Raw genomic sequence first — 18,680 nt, 5'->3', positions numbered from 1 at the left:
TGGGTCTGCTGAAGCAGACATCCGCTGGCGGAGTAACGAGGTGTTTACGGTCCCTTGTGCTCCGTCATCAGCGGTGGGATGGAACTTCGTGAGGTTTTTAGTCGGTAGGAGTCCGACATAACCACTGTGCCCCCCCGTAGTCAGTGGTATCCATGATGGATTTTCCTCACGAGAACAAAAAAAAAGGGTATTTTATCGTTGCGAAACGTCCCATTGAGTCTGCTGGAATTTCACAGAAATCTACTTACAAGATTCCGCTAACATGTGAGATTATTGAATTATTAGAGGAGCGTCATATCTACGCGCAAAAACATCCGCGGGCGTTTTTCCGCATTCCGCTACGTTCCACTGAAGCGAGAATCAATCCAATTACGCGATAAAATTATATCGCCGTCTCTCAAAAATTTGATTTGTTTCTTCTTGGGTGTCTCTTTTCCCTTCCGCTTGTCTTTCAGTGTACAAACGATCCACACATTTTTCAAACCAAATTTTATTATGCCATAAAAAAGCGGGTGTCATCCGCACGCATTTTCAGACTTCAGTTTTAAGACTCTTTGAAAAGTGCGTTGACTGTAATTGTCTGGCTTCCCATAGAACAAGGAATCCTAGTTTGGAGGCCAGACACTTGGCTAGGCACTGGTTTTGCATTTTTATTAATTTAACTACATACTTTATTATTGTGAATTACTTTATTGTTTTTTTTTTTAATAGAACATCCATGTTTTATACGAAATGTACTAATACTTGAAAGTTTTTTATGAATTTGCGACTTTAAAGCTGCTACACATTGCTGTGTTGTAGTGTCTCTTACCGGAATCTGGCGTGATAATTAACCTATCGGAGCGTGGATATAGAACGTTACCGCGCCATTAGCGCTGCAACCTTATTTTTTCTTCTATCCAGTGGCCGCAACAGACTAGATTTTTAAATGTATGGCTCAGATCACCTTCTTTCGCATCACGGCATACCACAACTTTACAGCAATATGTTTGCGACTTTACTCGTTATGTTGGTAACTTGTAATATTATGGTATTTCTTCTTACATGTGCTCAGTGATTCTGAAATAACATTAAGTAACTTAAATAAGTTAAGCTTTGGATAAACCAGAAACTGCTACGATTCAGTTCAGAGCAAGTCAAGTGTTTACAAACTACTGCTGATATTGCTATCGCTTGCCAATACTAATCAAACTTAGTGGTCAACCGATACTTCGTAAAATACAGACGCACTAAACTAGTTTAACTTTACTTAGTTAGCTAGTGCTTGCTAGATTACATTTTGTAGCATTTAGATCTCATACCTGTAGACATAGGCACTAGTTGAAAGTGTAATTGTAAAACGTATAATGGTTTTGTGAAAAATAAATGGATATAATTTCGAAATAATGTTTTAATCAGGTTGTTCTCGCAAATATCAATAAAAACTTATAGATATCTTAAAAATGATTATCAATAATAGATTATTTATTATTTACGTTTTAAGTACGCTTTTAAGTAATAAAGTAAGTGCTACAACAACTGATAAAGACATATCCAAAGCACTGGAAGAACACACTATGGTAACTGATATTAATATCTTTCCATACATGGTGGCGATATTGAGAAAATTTACGTACATTAGTGCTGGCGCTTTGATTGATGAAAGTTGGGTGCTTACAGAGGCCGATTCCTTATTTACGTAAGTGAAACAGTAACTATCTTTAAAGTTACCAAAATAAAATTAGGTAGGTATAAGTACCGAGAATCCGGTGTCTGAGAATCCGAATACTATGTCAGTGTATTTTCTTGTAGCTTCTAAATCTAAACTTCTTAGTGGATTTCTGTGTAGTTCAGTATAATACAGCAATAGTTTAGATCGCTTTCACTATCATTTCGATCATTTTACGATTTTTATTACATTATCATTTAACATTGAATTAAAATACTAATTTGAAAAGGAAAGAGCTGTAGATTATTTAGAACTCAAGCGTACCTAGCTTGGTTTTGAAACTTTTAATCCAATGAAAACAACCAGTGGAATTACTTTTTCAAATCAAAACCTTCAAGTTCGATCGTAAATCATGCCACAACACTGGAGGATGAAAAGATAATATTACTTGTTTCAGGATTAGAGAGTCTTCGCGATTTCTTCGGGTGAGACTTGGCAGTGCTAATTACAAGAAAGGGGGATATCTTACACCAATCAAGTACTTCCAAATCCATCCTTATTTTGACGACAGCAAGCCTCTGTTTGATGTGGCACTTATAAAATTGCCCGAAGCTGTAAGACTGACGCTGAGTATAAATCCTATAAGACTTCAGAAAAAACCTCGAAAAATTATCACTTCACATTTTATAGTGACCTCATGGCCAGTGTATCAGGTATTTTTATACAGCTGATTATGATATTATTTTAAATCGAATCTTTCAAAAGTGCAATCGCTAAGTTACTTGCTGGTTGAAATGCATTTCAACAGTGGTAAATACAAGCTAACAATTGTAAAGTACTTTGTAAAGTTCATTTGAATAAACAAGTTTCTTATTTCTACTTTTCTGTTACTGCACTGGTGCGATAGTTTAGTTATCTCTCTTACTCTCCCCATTGCTGAAAGTCCTGACGTCTTCCATTAATTACGTAATTACTTTCCTGGGATAATAGTACAATTATCACGTGATAAAAGCTGGGATCGATGATTTAACGTGCTTGATTAGGCATGGAGGTATTATAGTATCTAACCTAATTCGCCTAAACCTACTTCAAACCTCACCCAGCCAGCTATTGAATTATACTTATACTTACTACCTTGGTAAGCTATGTTGAATGCAACATAGCTTACCAAGTATAATCGACTGATAGGTATGTGCTGTCGAAGTTGGCCACGGCATTTTTGGTAATGGTTACGTCTTTCTCACATTGTAGCAACAAAATCTAAGTGCAAGTCGCGTAGAATCATTGGAGCAGAAGATGCGGCGTCGAATACTTACAGTGTCGCATTTACACCCGACAGATCCTGAAGTATGTTCTGAAGAAATGGACATGTTCATGCCAGATCACAACAATACCAAGTCTCTAATGTGCTTAGATCCTAATATTGGAACTAATCCTTGCCAGGTATTTTTTTCAATCATTGTAATCCAATCCATACCTACCTATCTAATTGTGGAAGTAATATATCTGTAACTAAGGCTGAAATCTATAGAGCGTATTTTGCTTAGACTTAAATTTCAGTTAAAACGAGACAGATTTATGCCAGCTATGTAACGCTGTCTCGTTTTAACAGTGACTTAAGTCTGAGCAAACTCAAAGTGCACTCTATAGATCCCAGCCTAAGATGCTTAACCAATCTTGACTGAAGGCACAGTTATAGCTTGCACCTTGGAAACATATAAATTTTTGGGTATGGAAAGCAAAGCATCCTAGGGAATGTTTAAAATCCTGGAACCACGCGATGAAATCGCCAAAAAAGGTAGTATGAATATGATGTAGCAAAAATTTCCAAAGTTGAAGTATACCTATAGATAGCGAAATAAGATCACAAAATAATACAGTTTACACAGATAAATTTAGTACCTAACTACCTACAAAACATTCAAACTCATTTACGCAAAATGGGTAGGTATCTACTATAATAGTAGGTATATACATTTTAAGTACTTGCATTGCATAATTTTTTTTTTAATAATTGTATCAATACGTTTTTTTGAATAATCGCATTTGCATTGGTTCAAAAACATGAATTATGAACTGTTTCAGAGAGACATCGGTGCACCGGTTGTGCTGAACGGGTTGTTGTGGGGTATAATTTCATCCTGGAAGTCAGAAGAATGTGAAATTGAAGGCGGACCTTCCTTTGTGACCTTAGTGTCCTCCGTAGAAGTCAACTCCTGGATACATTCTACTATCCACGGTCATAGGTGGATGAAGCAACATACCGTTGATTATCAAGATAATTTTATTTAAATACAATAGAATCTCACTAATCCGGCACTTCGATAGACCGATACATCCAATAATAATCCAGCACCTACAAAGACCTACCTAAGGACTAAAGGTTTGGCAACAGACCTCAATTAATGATTATTTTATAACGATGTTATTAAGTAGTTAATTGTGAGTTATGTTACAGTTAAATAAATAATTGATGTAGAACATGAACACAAATACGTTGTATTTATTCCCTATATATGAAATGGATTATTCTATTTATTATGATTTTTTCTATGCAATCTAGTAATCCGAATATTCCAATAATTCGCCACCCTCTGGTTTTAATATTGCCGGATTAGTGAGATTCTACTGTATTAAGTTTTCTGGAGATATAATATAAAATTACGGATATAATATAAATATAAATTATTAATATATTAATAAATAATAATAATCGGAGTGTCAATAGATGTTAAACTAAATTAATGATAATTGTTTAGTTTTCAAATTACGGAATTGAAATCTTTGATATGAACCACAATTAATTAGAAAATCCAAAAAAAAAAACCGGTTCATAGTTTTAAGTTTTCACTTATGTCGGTGAGCAGTCAGTGCATTTTTCCCAATAGTAGTAATGCCATTACCTTCGTTTTTTTTTTATTGACGATGATGTAATACATAATGACGTTATACACCTCTACTCTTTGGAATTTTCCGTGAATAATGTCATATGGTTTCTTCGTCAAATAAAGATTTGTGAGCATCTTACGAACTTCGATTTATATTTATATCACTTTTTGCTTCGATGAGTTTTCTTTCACTGAGTGTATAATAAGCACTTGGGAAAATGAACAAATCCATCAATAATAATATTATGATACAAACATACATGGATCAGGTAACTTTCCGAAATCGTACGAGTAGGGTCGCTATTAAATACTTACTTTTGATTACTTGTCATAGTTCCGTACCAAGGGTGCCAACGGGACCATAATATTACTAAGCCTCCGTTCGTCGTCAATCCGTCTGTCCGTTTGTCAGCGCATGTTCCCAGAGTGTGTATTTCTTTTGCCGCAGTAACAACAAATAATAAAACAAAACAAACCAAGACCGCGGATTTTAAAAATAGCCGCTACGCAAATAAATAAATTTAAAATTACATAGTGCTATACCTTTTACAATGGTACGGAACCCTTTGTATGCGAGTGCAACTCGCACTTGACTGGTTTTTTGAATCTAAAGTAACGTTTCATTAATTTCGATGGCACATTTGAATGTTACATCTGTCCAAAAAAGATCAAAGTTACTTTCAAGTGAACTATTACTTCAATTATGTATCATGTCAGCTGATGCTCGCGCAATCAAGTAGATTGTGTATGATCATTTTAATCGCTCGATCAATTCGCATCGGATGTTCGTCCCTAGACTTCAAATTACGACAGTCGGGACGAAAAGACTGACGATGATTTGGTAGGTAGGTAGTAGGTACAATATAATGAACTGTCGTTTTATCTCGTTTTATAATTACATTTAACAGGGCTCTCTCCGTCACTTACTCCATACAATCGTTGTTCCAATTTCATTTGAATATTAAGCAACCAAAGTCCATGAAATTTTACAGACATATTTTAGAAACTAATATCTGTGCCTGTGGTGTTTTAGATTTTTCTAAAAATATGTAGTTTTAAAATTACAGGAGCTCAAAGATTTGTATGTGAATTTTTAAGACCGCGTAACTTTGAAATCGAATATTTTAACAGAAATCTGGAAAACATAGATATTAGTTTCTAGAATATATCTGCAAAATTTCATGGACTTTGGTTGCTTATTATTCAAATGAAAATGTACGTTTGTATGGAGCAAGTGACGGAGAGACCCCTCTTAAAGAGATAACGTTATTCCAATTACAAGAACATTTCAAAGTGATCGAATGAAAATATAACGAACCAATTACAAATTCCAATGGTGATGGGTGTAATTTAAATTATTTAAATACAAATCGGTTTTTTTGCTACGTCGCGAATCTACTGATTCAGAAAGCTCTTTCTGCAAAAGAAAGTTTATTTGAATAAGAAGCTCTTTGTATGGAACTTGGATTAATTAAACTAAAAAACAATGAAATAATTAATTAGGTACTTGTAATATCAGATACAAAAAATATCTGTCAATCTATATGCTTTAGGTAATCCTGTGCGATTTTACATTCATGTTCGCTCAATGCTGATCCAATATGTACGCGATATTTTCACCATTATTGCACTGTAATTTTGCACATGTGTTATAATGATATAATAGAGCACAAACGCATAACGCGTTATATTACCATACGTTCGTGGGTTTAATACAATATTATTAAAACAATGCTAAAGTGTTTTTGCACATAGCGACCTTTTCACGCGCAGTTAACGCGCGTTTTATGAACGCAAGTTCACGGCGCTGTAAACTATGTATGCAAATCGCATACTTGGTCAAGCATTTTAATTAAGCTTGACACCTCTACTTATGGTCGCTTAAATGGAAAAATGGTTAAGGAAACCTAACTGTAATTTTAAAAGATCTATTCAATGATACTCCATCGACTTCCATTTTTTATATTTTGTTTAAAAGTGTCTAGTGGGCGCCATATTGTTTTATCAAAATTTTAATATCATTTGTGGAACTCGTGAGATTAAGACAAATCTATTAGTGTAAAAAACATGACACTATTCTAAAGTAAACCACTCTAAAACCAGTAAAAATCTCTAAAGAAAACCAGTAAAAATTGCTGAAATAATCTTAAATTGTATTTTTTTTAACTCTACATTTTAAAAAAGGTCATCGTTGAATTGAAACGCACGTTTTTGCAATCTAAGTGTTTGATATAAATCTGAATTAAAAATAAACGCAGTTGGTGTTGTAGATTCCAAGCGTACATAAAGATGTGGTTTATAAAATTTAGTAGAGATAGTGTGGAGGTTGTAAAATATTTTTATAATAAACATTGTTTACCTGCAGCGCGTGGCTTGTATTTTTCCTCCTTACTGTGGAGATAACAGATATCCACCGTTGGAAGAGAAACTTGTGTTACCTACGGCTCCAGTCACAGACTGACGCGATTTGTATCATCTTGTTTTGTGCCTTAATTATTATATCATAAATATAACTAATTTTTCGATGTTGTATATCAGAGAACTATTAAGTAAATCACACTAATATTATAAAGGAGAAAGTTTGTATGTGTGTGTGTGTGTGTGTGTGTGTGTGTGTGTATGTTTGTTACTCCTTCACGCAAAAACTACTGGACGGATTGGGCTGAAATTTAGAATGGAGATAGATTATACCCTGGATTAGCACATAGGCTACTTTTTATCCCGGAAAATCAAAGAGTTCCCACGGGAATTTTAAAAACCTACATTCACGCGAACGAAGTCGCGGGTATCAGCTAGTAATTCCTAGTAGTTTGGCCGAAATAACAGAAATAGTAAGAAAAACGTAAGGATGTGTTCTCAACTTGGGTGGGTTGACACTAACACGTTGGCTGAAATTGGCACCCACATATGAATAAGATAATAGAAATAGTGTTTGTTGTTCTTTTATACCGGGACAGCTATACATTAACGCAAAATACTGACTCTTCACTGTAGAGCTGAGAGGATACAATATACCATGAATAATTATGACTAACATTGAGGTCACAAGATGCTAGAATGACGACCTCGCAACAGAAAGCTCAGCGTCGGCAGACCCTCCGTTAGGTGGACAAACGAGATCAAACGAGTTGCAGGGAACCGCTGGATCCAGGTGGCATATGGAAGTCCCTACTTCACATATGAAGAGATGTGCTCAGGAGCGCACGTATATTAGTTCACGACGATGACGTTGTATTATGTGTTTTTTTTAATGTGTTAATTATTATTTTAATGTGTTTGGACATTAATTTTATTTATTCATTGTTTCATGACTTGGACCGCACGTTAAGTTAAATTATCACCATGAGAAACGTCTGGACGCCATTAATAAGGAATTATCTGGCGTCCTAGAATACCTGCCTCTGCCATTTGTACCAAAGCAAAAGGGAAACGAGTTACGGGACATTTTCTAACACAAGTAATTAATTAGATACACGTTTTGTAAATTCGCTCTTTACGCAAAGCGTAAAATGTTGGTTAGGCAGATATATTACTAAATACCTAGTTAAATACATCTTCGTATATACGGTCTTATTTTGGAAAGTGATATAATTACATGACTAGCTTATGCTCGCGACTTCGTTCGCGTGAACTCCACTTTCAAACGTCTTTTTATCAGCATAAGGGTTGAATTTTCAAAATTCTTTCTTAGCGGATGTCGACGTCCTATATTAGCTAAGTCATTATGGTATGATAATAATAATGAAACCTTGTGATTTCAATCTACCCACCCGCATAACCATTGCGGTATTGAGACTTAAAATAGATACCAAGAGAATTCCAAGGAACCTAATAATATTCTTTGTATTCATATCCGCAAGCGTATCAGAATATTGTCAATGCAATATATTATGGTAGATATTGTGACATAGAATATTTTCCTTGAAAGACACAAATATTATCCGATATGTTTTGTGCAAAATACAAGTTTATACATTGAAGAGAAAATCAAATATGGGTACATCATTTGTTGGTACAACAACATAAAGTTGAAAACTAAAACCCGACTGCGATCGCCTTAATAAACGCTGAAATATTATAGTAAAATTGTTTTTCTGCCGTTGTGTTTCCGCCATTTTAATGTTGTACTACATTTATATTTATGAACTCAGAATTTTCTTCTCTTTCATTTGACACCCCACTCGATACAATAGCAAAAAAATTTTTTGGAGAACCCTACTTTCATTCATGTCGTATTCGTTAGGTCAATTTTTTTCGTATAAAATGTAGCCTATGTCACCCGGACCTTTATGACGAATCGATTGACACCTCATTCATCAAAATTGGCCCAGTAGTTTACGTGCTACGGTGGAACACACAGAATCTGGATACAAACATACACACATACATAGACTGCTAAAATCATAACCCTTCCTTTTGGCTTTGCCGCAGTCGGGTAAAAAGCATTATATATCTGTCTCCAGGAGACTAGTAATCTCTGAGCTTTCTGTCAAGATCGCGTTGGGTCATTTAAATGTAGCAGATAGACAGACTCTCTTTCGGATAAACCATAGTTTTATAGATATAACTTTAATTTAATTTCATTAGCAGCGCGAGTGAAAAGGCAACATGAAAGTATCAAGTTATAATTTTTCTACTCGGAAAGTTGTAATCAACTGTGCCTCTCAGAGTTTGCAAGCTTCAAAGGCTTTCTTGAGTTTCCATACAAAGTCAAAGTAAAAAGGTCGTTTCCTAGTTCTGAAGTCATAGGTACTTTTTATACATTTGTTTTTACCTAGGCATCTAGGCATGCTAGCTGGAAAGTTTAGAGCGTTTTTGTACGCATGTAGGTTTACCTACTTACATTTTTGTTTTGGTTAAGTACTGTTTGACGCGCATCTCGTACATCTTAGACGCGCTTATAAGTCTGAGCTCGTATACCTACGTGTGGCCCGCTTCCTCGTTAAAACCCATTATACTGATTGACCCGCAGATTCGAGCGAATACGTCGAAATAAGCGCATGCATGCATGTTTGATTTATTGAAGCGCGAAATGCAGTGCGCGTGGAAGCGCGTATCCTAAAATGACCGCAAACGAGCAGGGGAAACGCTAGCCTGTAACCGCATTGTAGTATTCTGTGCCTGTATGCAAGAATTCATATATTTCATATTTTATGACTCTAAATTTCAATTTTCAGAACGTATAAAAAACTATAGGGAAACTATGAATAAAAAAATATTATCCAGAATATTCCTATTATAGATAACTGTTTTTGGTGTATAAAATGTATCTCCATTCATAAAAATGTGCGGTCCATTTGTTAGACTGTCCTCCATTCAATTTTCCATTGTGGTCAAGGAATAAAGGCAGAAAAATGATCCAGCCTTTGTATACAGATTAAAAAAGCATTACTGCTATTGACGTGTCAATAAAGTGATTGTATTCAATGAAAGCAGGTGCTGAACATAACATATGTATGTATGTATGTATTTTTGTTCTCATGTTAGCCATAACTACATATTTACTAATAATATAGTTGACTCTTAGTTAGTATTTTTATATTGATGTACTCGAAGTCGTATTATATTGTCGCCTTTTTTGGTAAAGTAGGTAAGTAATTGCTGAGTGACTTGCCGGCTCTTCTGTTTAGAATCTTCATCCCACATCGGAGCTCGAGTCTATCTATCATAAGCGTAAATATTGAATTCATAATTTCTGAATTATTCGGGTCTGGGTGGAAGCTTTCGTATATCTACTATACCTACTGATTCTATTTTTCGCGGTGACTAAATTCTACCCTACCGATAAATCTGTGCCACCAGGTGATACTGTGCCATCAGACTGCATAGGTAATCACTTATTTCTATGAGATCGCAGTCAACCACTTACTTCACATTGAATAAAACAAGTGTAAATTAAAAATTTATAACAACACCGACAAGTGAAGGTTACAGTAACTAGAAAAGAGCTGATAACTTTCAAACAGCTGAACCGATTTTCTTGGATTATAGCTAAGAACACTGTCAATCAAGCCACCCTTTCAAACAAAAAAAATCAAATTCGGTCCAGGCGTCCTTGAGTAATCGGGGAATAAATACATTAAAAAAAAGATGCAGGCGAATTGAGAACCTCCTCCTTTTTTTTGAAGTCGGTTAAAAAAACACGTACAGTCAAGTAAAGTGCGAATGTTAACCGCACTAACTGTCACCTCTTTCAGCTTAGTGACACGTTTTGTAGCTAACTTGTTTGCGATTTATGGGTCATTTTCCAGCACTAAAATTTTCTATTTCCCATTAATATTAGATTTTCATCTTGAAGATAAAATTGAGTTACGTCCAAGAGTACTACAGTACGCTTTGAATAGAATCCAGGGAAGGCACTGCTCTACTAATAAATCTTTCTTAGATGAAAAGATCAGTCCAACTCTCCGCTCTCCGTAAACCGCTCTACACATCGAACGTTCCATAGACCACATAAATAGATCGATAGATCGACACAAAACATGAAATAACCAAAGCAAAACAAAGAAACTGAAAACAATTCAAACAAAGCAAAGGCGGCCTTATTGCTCAGAGCAATCTCCACCAGGCAATCTTTGGTGAATGGAAAAACTAGGTGTGTTGGATAGTACTTACACGCAATACACAGAATCTTATTTAGTCGTTTGATATTATATATGAATGAATATTAATTATATTATTAAACATAATAAATAACTTTAAATTATATTATGATATTTAAAGAAGTTTGTTCTTTAGTTAGTGGTGACGATAGAATTCGCCGTGAGCCTTTTATGAAACGATTTATTAATCCAACAGTAGTACCTACCTAACTTCTGTAACATTAACATAAAAGTTCTGTAACAAATATCTAATGCGAACATGAAAGCCCTGACCCAACGAGTTCTGGTAGGTTCGTTAGTATACTCATTCAATTTCAGTTTACTACAGATTTTAAACTGCATGTTTTTGATGTACGTCTCGCGATTTTACCCACCACTCTATAAAGTAGGAAATATATGAGAAACCGAGTGTATCACACACTAGAACTTAAAAGCAATCATTAATAACCACACACTGTGTATGGTTATGGTTAATAATAATAATAATTGCCATAGAAATAATGTTTAGAAATTCCACTGGCACGAAGCCGGACAGGGTCAGCGTTAAATGAATAAAGAGGATAAAAGTAAATATTTTTAATTGCATGTACCTACTTACGTTTTCTTTAGCGTTCATAGCGGGTTTGGGTGTATCTTGTTTAACTAATCGTATTCAAGTCGTGTTCTTAATTTAATTAGCGTATTCGGTAATAACTTCAGTGGATTTTAATATGGCTTTCGCAAGCTTTTAAAAGGAAGCTTTATAAAGTCGCAGGGAACTACTAGTAGTTACGAGTACATACTCTAGATTGACACATAAGACTTGCCACAGAGATTATTGTAACGGGATTAATAAAAAATCTAAAAAGTCGAAAGTTGTTAGCGAAAGCTCGTTAGGTATATTCGAAATGATAAATTGAATTATTTGGTCAGTCAATTAGTCGAGTGGCGAGAGCTAATTAACTCTGCCAACAAGGGCTAAAATCCGATTTATTTCTCACTAGATAATGCCCACGATTCTGTCCGCATGAATTTAGGTTTTTAAAAAATCCCTAGAGAACTCTTTGATTTTCCGAGATAAAGATCTAAGCTATCTCCGTACTTTTATGTCAAAATTGGTTAAGCAGATTTTTAGTGTTCCGTACCTCGAAAAGAAAAAAGGAATCCCCTATACACTTTGTTGTCTGTCTGTCTGTCTATCCGTCTGTCCGTCCATCTGCCCGTCTATCAAGAAAATCGACAGGGTATGTCGTTGACCTAGAATTATAAAATTTGGCAGGTAGGTACTTGTGCTATAAAATGTTGTTAAATGTACGTACGTTAATGTAAATACGTTGGTATCTGTTTCCTTTAGGAAAAAATCCAAGTACTGTTTTGAAGTTAAGTACATCATAAAAAAATTATTAAAATGTGTTCATGAAAAAAAATCAACTAAATCACATGTGCACTTCGTCATTTACTTGCAATGCTCTACATAAAAGAGTTAGGATATTACTTGTACGATGGTACGGAACCCTTAGTGTGCGAGTCCGACAAGCACTTGGCCGGTTTTTATCACATCAAATAGCTTTTAACTGTTTCTCTCTGAAAAATTTTCGGTCCCATCTCTGACATTTTCCTTTTCTGAACTTCATGAAATACGTAAGTAACTGTCTGATTACATAGGTTGACTGCTGGAAATAAGTGTCTTGAAAGCAGCCCAGCTGCTACCTGCGTCTGTTTGAAATGAAATAAATTTATTTCTTTCATGTAGGACAGATTCTGCCACTGACGACAAGATACATACTATTAAGTATGTCAAGACTGAATGTAATAATATGAACGTTAGACTGAGTCCACACTATGCGTTTTCGGTGCGTTGGGGTGCCGCTTCGCTGCGCGGTGGATTTTATTATTGGGTGCCGCACGGGCACTATGTTACCGCTCCCGGCAAAAAGTATGGCATTGCAACGCACCACCCCTGGTCCCAAGCCCGTTGCGCGTGCGGTGCGGCGCCGCACAACGTCATAACGCATCGTGTGGCTTGGCTTCACTCTTTCATGTCTGTGGTATGATTAAATGTCATTGGGGCTACATCATCTGACCTTAACGTGAGTATTCCATTCATCGAGTAATTTGATCTTTATTATCTTCCCAGCCCGGCTAGAATAAAAATAGATAAAAATTATATCCCCGATTATATCCACTGATTTCTATGACATCAGTGGATATAATCGGGGGTATAATTATTATAATTTTTATCTACTGCCCATGCTAGTCGGGCAGAGATATTATTTGGTATTGCTCTGCGTTATTGTATTGAGTTGGAATTGATTTTTCTCCTACTGGAATCTAGGATGGTTTTCACTTAGCAAAGCAGCACCGACCTGTCAGCGTTATTTAGCTACGTTTCGTATTATTGTGTAGTGATCGGTTAGCGCCAAACGGTTAGCTTGAGAATAAAACCAGCCTGTACTCAGTTACAATATAATAAACTCAGTACTAATCTGCCACGCAAATGCTCCATAAAACGCCGTCTCTTCATCCGCATCGAGCCCCATTTGCCAGCTTGGAGGAATTTTATAACACTTAAAACCTTTTTTTATTTCCCTTGCTATAAAAGCCCTCGGCTGCAGAGAGTTGTCATATTACTAGAGGCAGATGATGCCCCGCAAAATGGTTTTAACATAACCGATTTTTAGTCATTCAGTAAATTGAGTTCGCTAATATCGCTATTTTTTTAAATATGACGCAATTCACAGTTATGAGTATAACAAGACTAATACAATAGGCCTATATTAAAATAATGCATACTTAATTTCTTTATTAGTTCCAAGCTTGTAATTCTCTAAATGATTGCCGCCAAATATTTCAGTACTAAAGCATTTCAGGGGTAACAGAAGGGGTGTGATAATATAACAGTGCTATAAACCTTCCGAGCTATCACGATGGAAGCATCATAGAATGGGTCGTCACTTATTATTACCGTGAGATGAGCAAGCAAGCATTTATCATTGAATACCTAATAAAAATTTGCTTAGGGTGATGGAGGCCCCTTCTTTATCGCCTGAAAATATATATTATGACATTAACGCCTCCAGATAATAAACATCTCTCTGCTCGGCTCAGTGAAAAACGGTTTACGTTTAAACAAGGCGCGACCTCGCCGTTTATTGTTTTGTAAATTACATGATTGTTATCGGAATGCAAATGGCGGCTGGTAGTTTAACGATGCGATATTATAATGTTAGTGAAATTACTATTTAGGCTTTTACTGCGCGTACAAAATAACAAACTACTTCACCTGGACAGAAGAAAACTCAGGAAGGTGATGGGACTGAGCAAACTCTATTAAACAAATATTTTTGTTAAAAGTGTCTCCGACAGTAATTTTTTCAGAGCTATGGAGATAGATAAAACATCGATGTACGTGTTGCTGAGTGCATGGGCGTGGTAGACTAACGCGAGTGCTACTTGAGATCTCCAGGCTCACTCCGGGAAGCCCTCAGCAAACTGGGTAGTCTGATTGGCTACTGGAGCGAGCTTCGATTGCTGGAGTGACGAATCTGGTGGAGAGGGACATTACACATTAATAACTACTATACGTTTAAGGTCACAAACCTAAAAGTAGGAGATACTTCTGAGTAACCTAGAGCTTTTTGAGAACCAAGCCGATGACTACGCCGCCCACTCGCCTCATGACTTCAACAGGAAAAGATGGCATACTTTATCTTATAGGTACTATTAAAATTCTTTGAAGTAATCAATAAAATTGAACCCGATCCTTCCTTTTGACTAAACCGCCGCCGCCCGTCCTCAGTTCCCGTAAATACAATTCTTTTCTCGTAGCATTATTGGATTTCGTAGCATTAGAGGATCTCGTAGCTCGTAGCAGCTCCTTTATTTAGCTTTATTGAGGAGTTAGTTTATATAGAGGTACCTTGTGCCTCCTCCAAAATACATTGTTTCTTTTTTAATAATTTCTAAAGTGGCAAACACCCATTTACATAGAAAAAAAATTAATAACTCGAAAGCGATACACTTTTACATTAAGCTCTTTAGGAGTTGTTTGATAGCTAATGTCCTTTACTATAACTCTTTAACGGGATCGCAACATATTTCCCTGTAACCCTGTATATTGATTTGTTTGTAAACCATTGAAAAATTGAAGCTAATATTTTTTTATTTTTTGAATGGGATTTCGTACAGCATCGGTAGCTGCACTTGACTGCACTTGACGATTCAAAAGTTTTTGAATCGTCAAAAAGACAACAAAGACAATTGTAAAATTTTGTTGAATAAAAAGTCTTTCTACTTCTATTTCAATGACATGCAATCTCTGAATATGATTGCTGATAACATTTTGCAGCGTTTTCAAACATGATGAGCATCACGTATCGCCTCAATTGTTGCTTAGTGAGTTCATGTTTTAATTATGGTACTCAAAGTATTATAAATTAATGTTGAGCTAATTTTTTAGAGGTTTCGCCAACGATATCTTATCGCTTTTCATAATTATCGAATTATGTCGTGACCTGGCGCCCTCCGCTCATAAAATCGTTTAGTCTGCGGTTATCCAACCCTTTATAATGTACCCTCAATTTGCAAGATTAGTCAGCTACGGGGAAGATTAAACGACTAGGTATAAGTTTATGCAAAGCCTGTAATTGTGTTACGATTTCCATGCTTTGCTCTAGACAGATTTTAGGTGAATTTGCGTTTTTACAAAGTCATCTCAACCATCAATATTTATGAGGCTATTCAAAGAGCGTATCAAAAACTGCTGAAAGCCAGCATCAAATTGGTGGTTCTTCTGGTGCTGCAAATATTCATGGGCAACAGTGAATTAATATCAGGTCTGGATTGTTTGCTATAATTATTATACAAAACGAATTACGGTCACCCTGTAATTACAAAAGACGTACATACTTACAACTTTTATTTTATCAAGCTTTGCGAGTTTGCTTAGTTCTTCTGCAGGTTTAGCAGAACCAAGCAAAATCAGATTAACTTGCAAAAAAAATAAGACCAACTTTAAAAGTAGATGAGTGCTGGACAAGATTTGCATTTTCTCCTTTACTAAATTTCCATATTTTCAAAGTTTTTCTTTTAGTTGTTAATTTTCTTTACGAAGACGGAGGATTAGGTACAAGTTAAGCAATTTTTACATAGTGTATACCTATTTGAAGAGTTTTACTTGGGTGATTCATATTACTCCGCTAACATTCTAGACCAGCAAAAGAAGTCCAAGTTGAGTTTCAACTGAAATAATAAGAACAGCGTTTGGCTACACTGTGCGAAACCAATGAACATTCCAGTCCAATAATTGAATTTCATTGCCAGACTGATTTTCAATCATTTTTGTTACCTAATTCTACTGTGAGTTGTCTAGCCTGGACTAGATGGTAGATAGATACTGGATGAGGTATTTTGGCTGGTCTACTAGAATCTAGAGCATAGTGTTTTCAACTCAGTGACTTTAAGGACGGGATGCTGGACTACGCTGGTATAAACTTACGGGGTTCAGCTTAAAGAGTCATTCGAGGCATGGCGGAACGGTTGAGACCAAATATCTACAGATTTTAACTGTCACCTGATTACCGACTTGGCTCACCGTTGCTTGACTAGCCCAATCAATTGATATATTGTGATGTCACAACTAGGCTAAGCAGTTCTGAAACACTTAATACAAGTAGATTTGAGGGATTTTCTGAAACCCTATTCAATGTTATCCTCATTTAAACAGGGAGGGACCAAGGATTTCAATGTTTTTGTTTTGTGTCTCAGTTGTCCTTTGAGAGCTTACATTCATTATTCAAAGGCTTTTAGTCCGTGTTTAGATATTGGTTCACAAACTGAAGCTAATACATTATCATAAATGTATCCAAGCCCCTAAGGTGTTAAAATTGTATAAACTGGGCCTCGCACGTGACTCCATCTAAAAATAGTAAAATAGAGAAAATAATTTGATAACGTGTGGGAAGAAGAAGGCGAAAAAATAACATTATTGCAAACTCAAAAACAAAAAGCATCTAGCACCGATCCATTTCATCACCGTCAACCGACAAATTATTTTATTAGACAAGTGTAAATTAAAAATTTATAACACCCCCGATAAGTAAGGTTACAGTAACTAGAAAAGCACTGATAACTTTCAAACGGCTGAACCGATTTTCTTCGATTATAGCTGAGAACACTTTCGATCAAGCCACCTTTCAAACAAAAAAAAACTAAATTAAAATCGGTTCATTAGTTGCTGCGATGCCACAGGTAGATACACAGATACACACGTCAAACTTATAGCACCCCTCTTTTTAAGTCGGGGGTTAAAAAAAGAATATTAGCCATCTTAATCATGATTAATATTCCCCTTTCCCTTCCAACTAAGTGTAAAGCTTGTGCGACAAGTGAGTACGACAAGAATGCAACGGGTGGTGTTTGAACCGTCGCCGAACTTTCGGATTTCAGTCCACTTCTTAACCGTTGAGCTAATGAGGCTCTTACTCAACCTTACAAAAATTAGGTCTCGTTTGATGTCATCTGTCTATATAATGGGGTGTCTGCCAACATTGCACCACTACAGGGTCGCTATTCTGCCATTCTAGTACCTTGGGAACCTAACGATCGGTTTTTCATCTGTTTCTGTACTGCATGTTTAGCTGTTATATCATAAGATTACATAAAATAAAGGCCCACAACGACTTTTTGTATCGATACACCCACGCGTTTCTTGAACAAGATAGATGTGTCGCACTGATTATGCTTAAGCTGCTGACGAAACCTCATTAAGGCTTTACAGTTTTAAGTTTCGAGAAAAAAGCTAAATTCTATTTTTATTCAGGTCTACAAGACCTTTGTCCTGAATTCGTCAAGTTTTGTTGATTAAAATCAACAAACTTAATTAGCACTGATTATATTAATTTATGAACAGGTCACGTGAACAACTATAAGGTAATTCAGAATAAAAATAGACACGGGTTATTTCGACTTTCGAATCATTTTCATTTGGTAATAATTTTTTTCTTCACAGTGATTTCACAGGCGATTATTTTCATAGAAAATGATAATTTATTTATTTTAGCACTCACAATAGTATGTTACTTACGTTAATTTAACTAGGAATTATGATCAATCAAGATCAGTAGCGCTGATATTTTACCGTCGCATTTTCACGGAAAGTAAATTCCACTCCCATTTACAATCGTTTGTTACATTGATTTAATGCTAGATTGTTATCATCTTAGAAACTAGCATGAAAGATGGGCTTGCCATGGTGTCTGGTGGCTGGGCTACGGCCGCAGACCCGAAATATAGTACAATACTATATATTATAGTACGGTTGGCAACCCTAGCTACGGGATAAAACTCGTTCGAGCAACCCAGCCACTGGCGTCTGCTGAGGTAGACTCCCAGCACAAACTTGACGCTTTGACGGACGGATATTAGTTACGATTAACATGATTCATACTTATTCTTTAAAAAGTGCCCTTCATTTGACCTTTAACTTGAACTCTCAGCATTTAAAAACGTGTCACAATTTTTCATACCGATAACAATCACGTAATTTACAAAACAATAAACCTC

At 35.8% G+C, this 18,680-nt stretch overlaps 1 protein-coding gene across 1 annotated transcript; it reads left to right on the top strand.

Annotated features, from left to right (window-relative positions):
- The first annotated feature begins 1,130 nt into the window (after positions 1 to 1,130).
- LOC123865218 (hypodermin-B-like) lies at positions 1,131 to 4,350 on the top strand. The gene is made up of 4 exons (XM_045906098.1): positions 1,131 to 1,678; positions 2,106 to 2,361; positions 2,900 to 3,091; positions 3,734 to 4,350. Exons 1-4 carry the CDS (start codon positions 1,443 to 1,445, stop codon positions 3,938 to 3,940), a joined length of 891 nt encoding a protein of 296 aa, XP_045762054.1. The 5' UTR covers positions 1,131 to 1,442; the 3' UTR covers positions 3,941 to 4,350.
- Positions 4,351 to 18,680: the final 14,330 nt, after the last annotated feature.

This window comes from Maniola jurtina, chromosome 5 (genome assembly GCF_905333055.1).
Source record: "Maniola jurtina chromosome 5, ilManJurt1.1, whole genome shotgun sequence".
NCBI classification, from domain to species: Eukaryota; Metazoa; Arthropoda; class Insecta; order Lepidoptera; family Nymphalidae; genus Maniola; species Maniola jurtina.
Note: the sequence above shows the minus strand (reverse complement) of the source record. Positions and strands in the feature narration are given on the sequence as shown.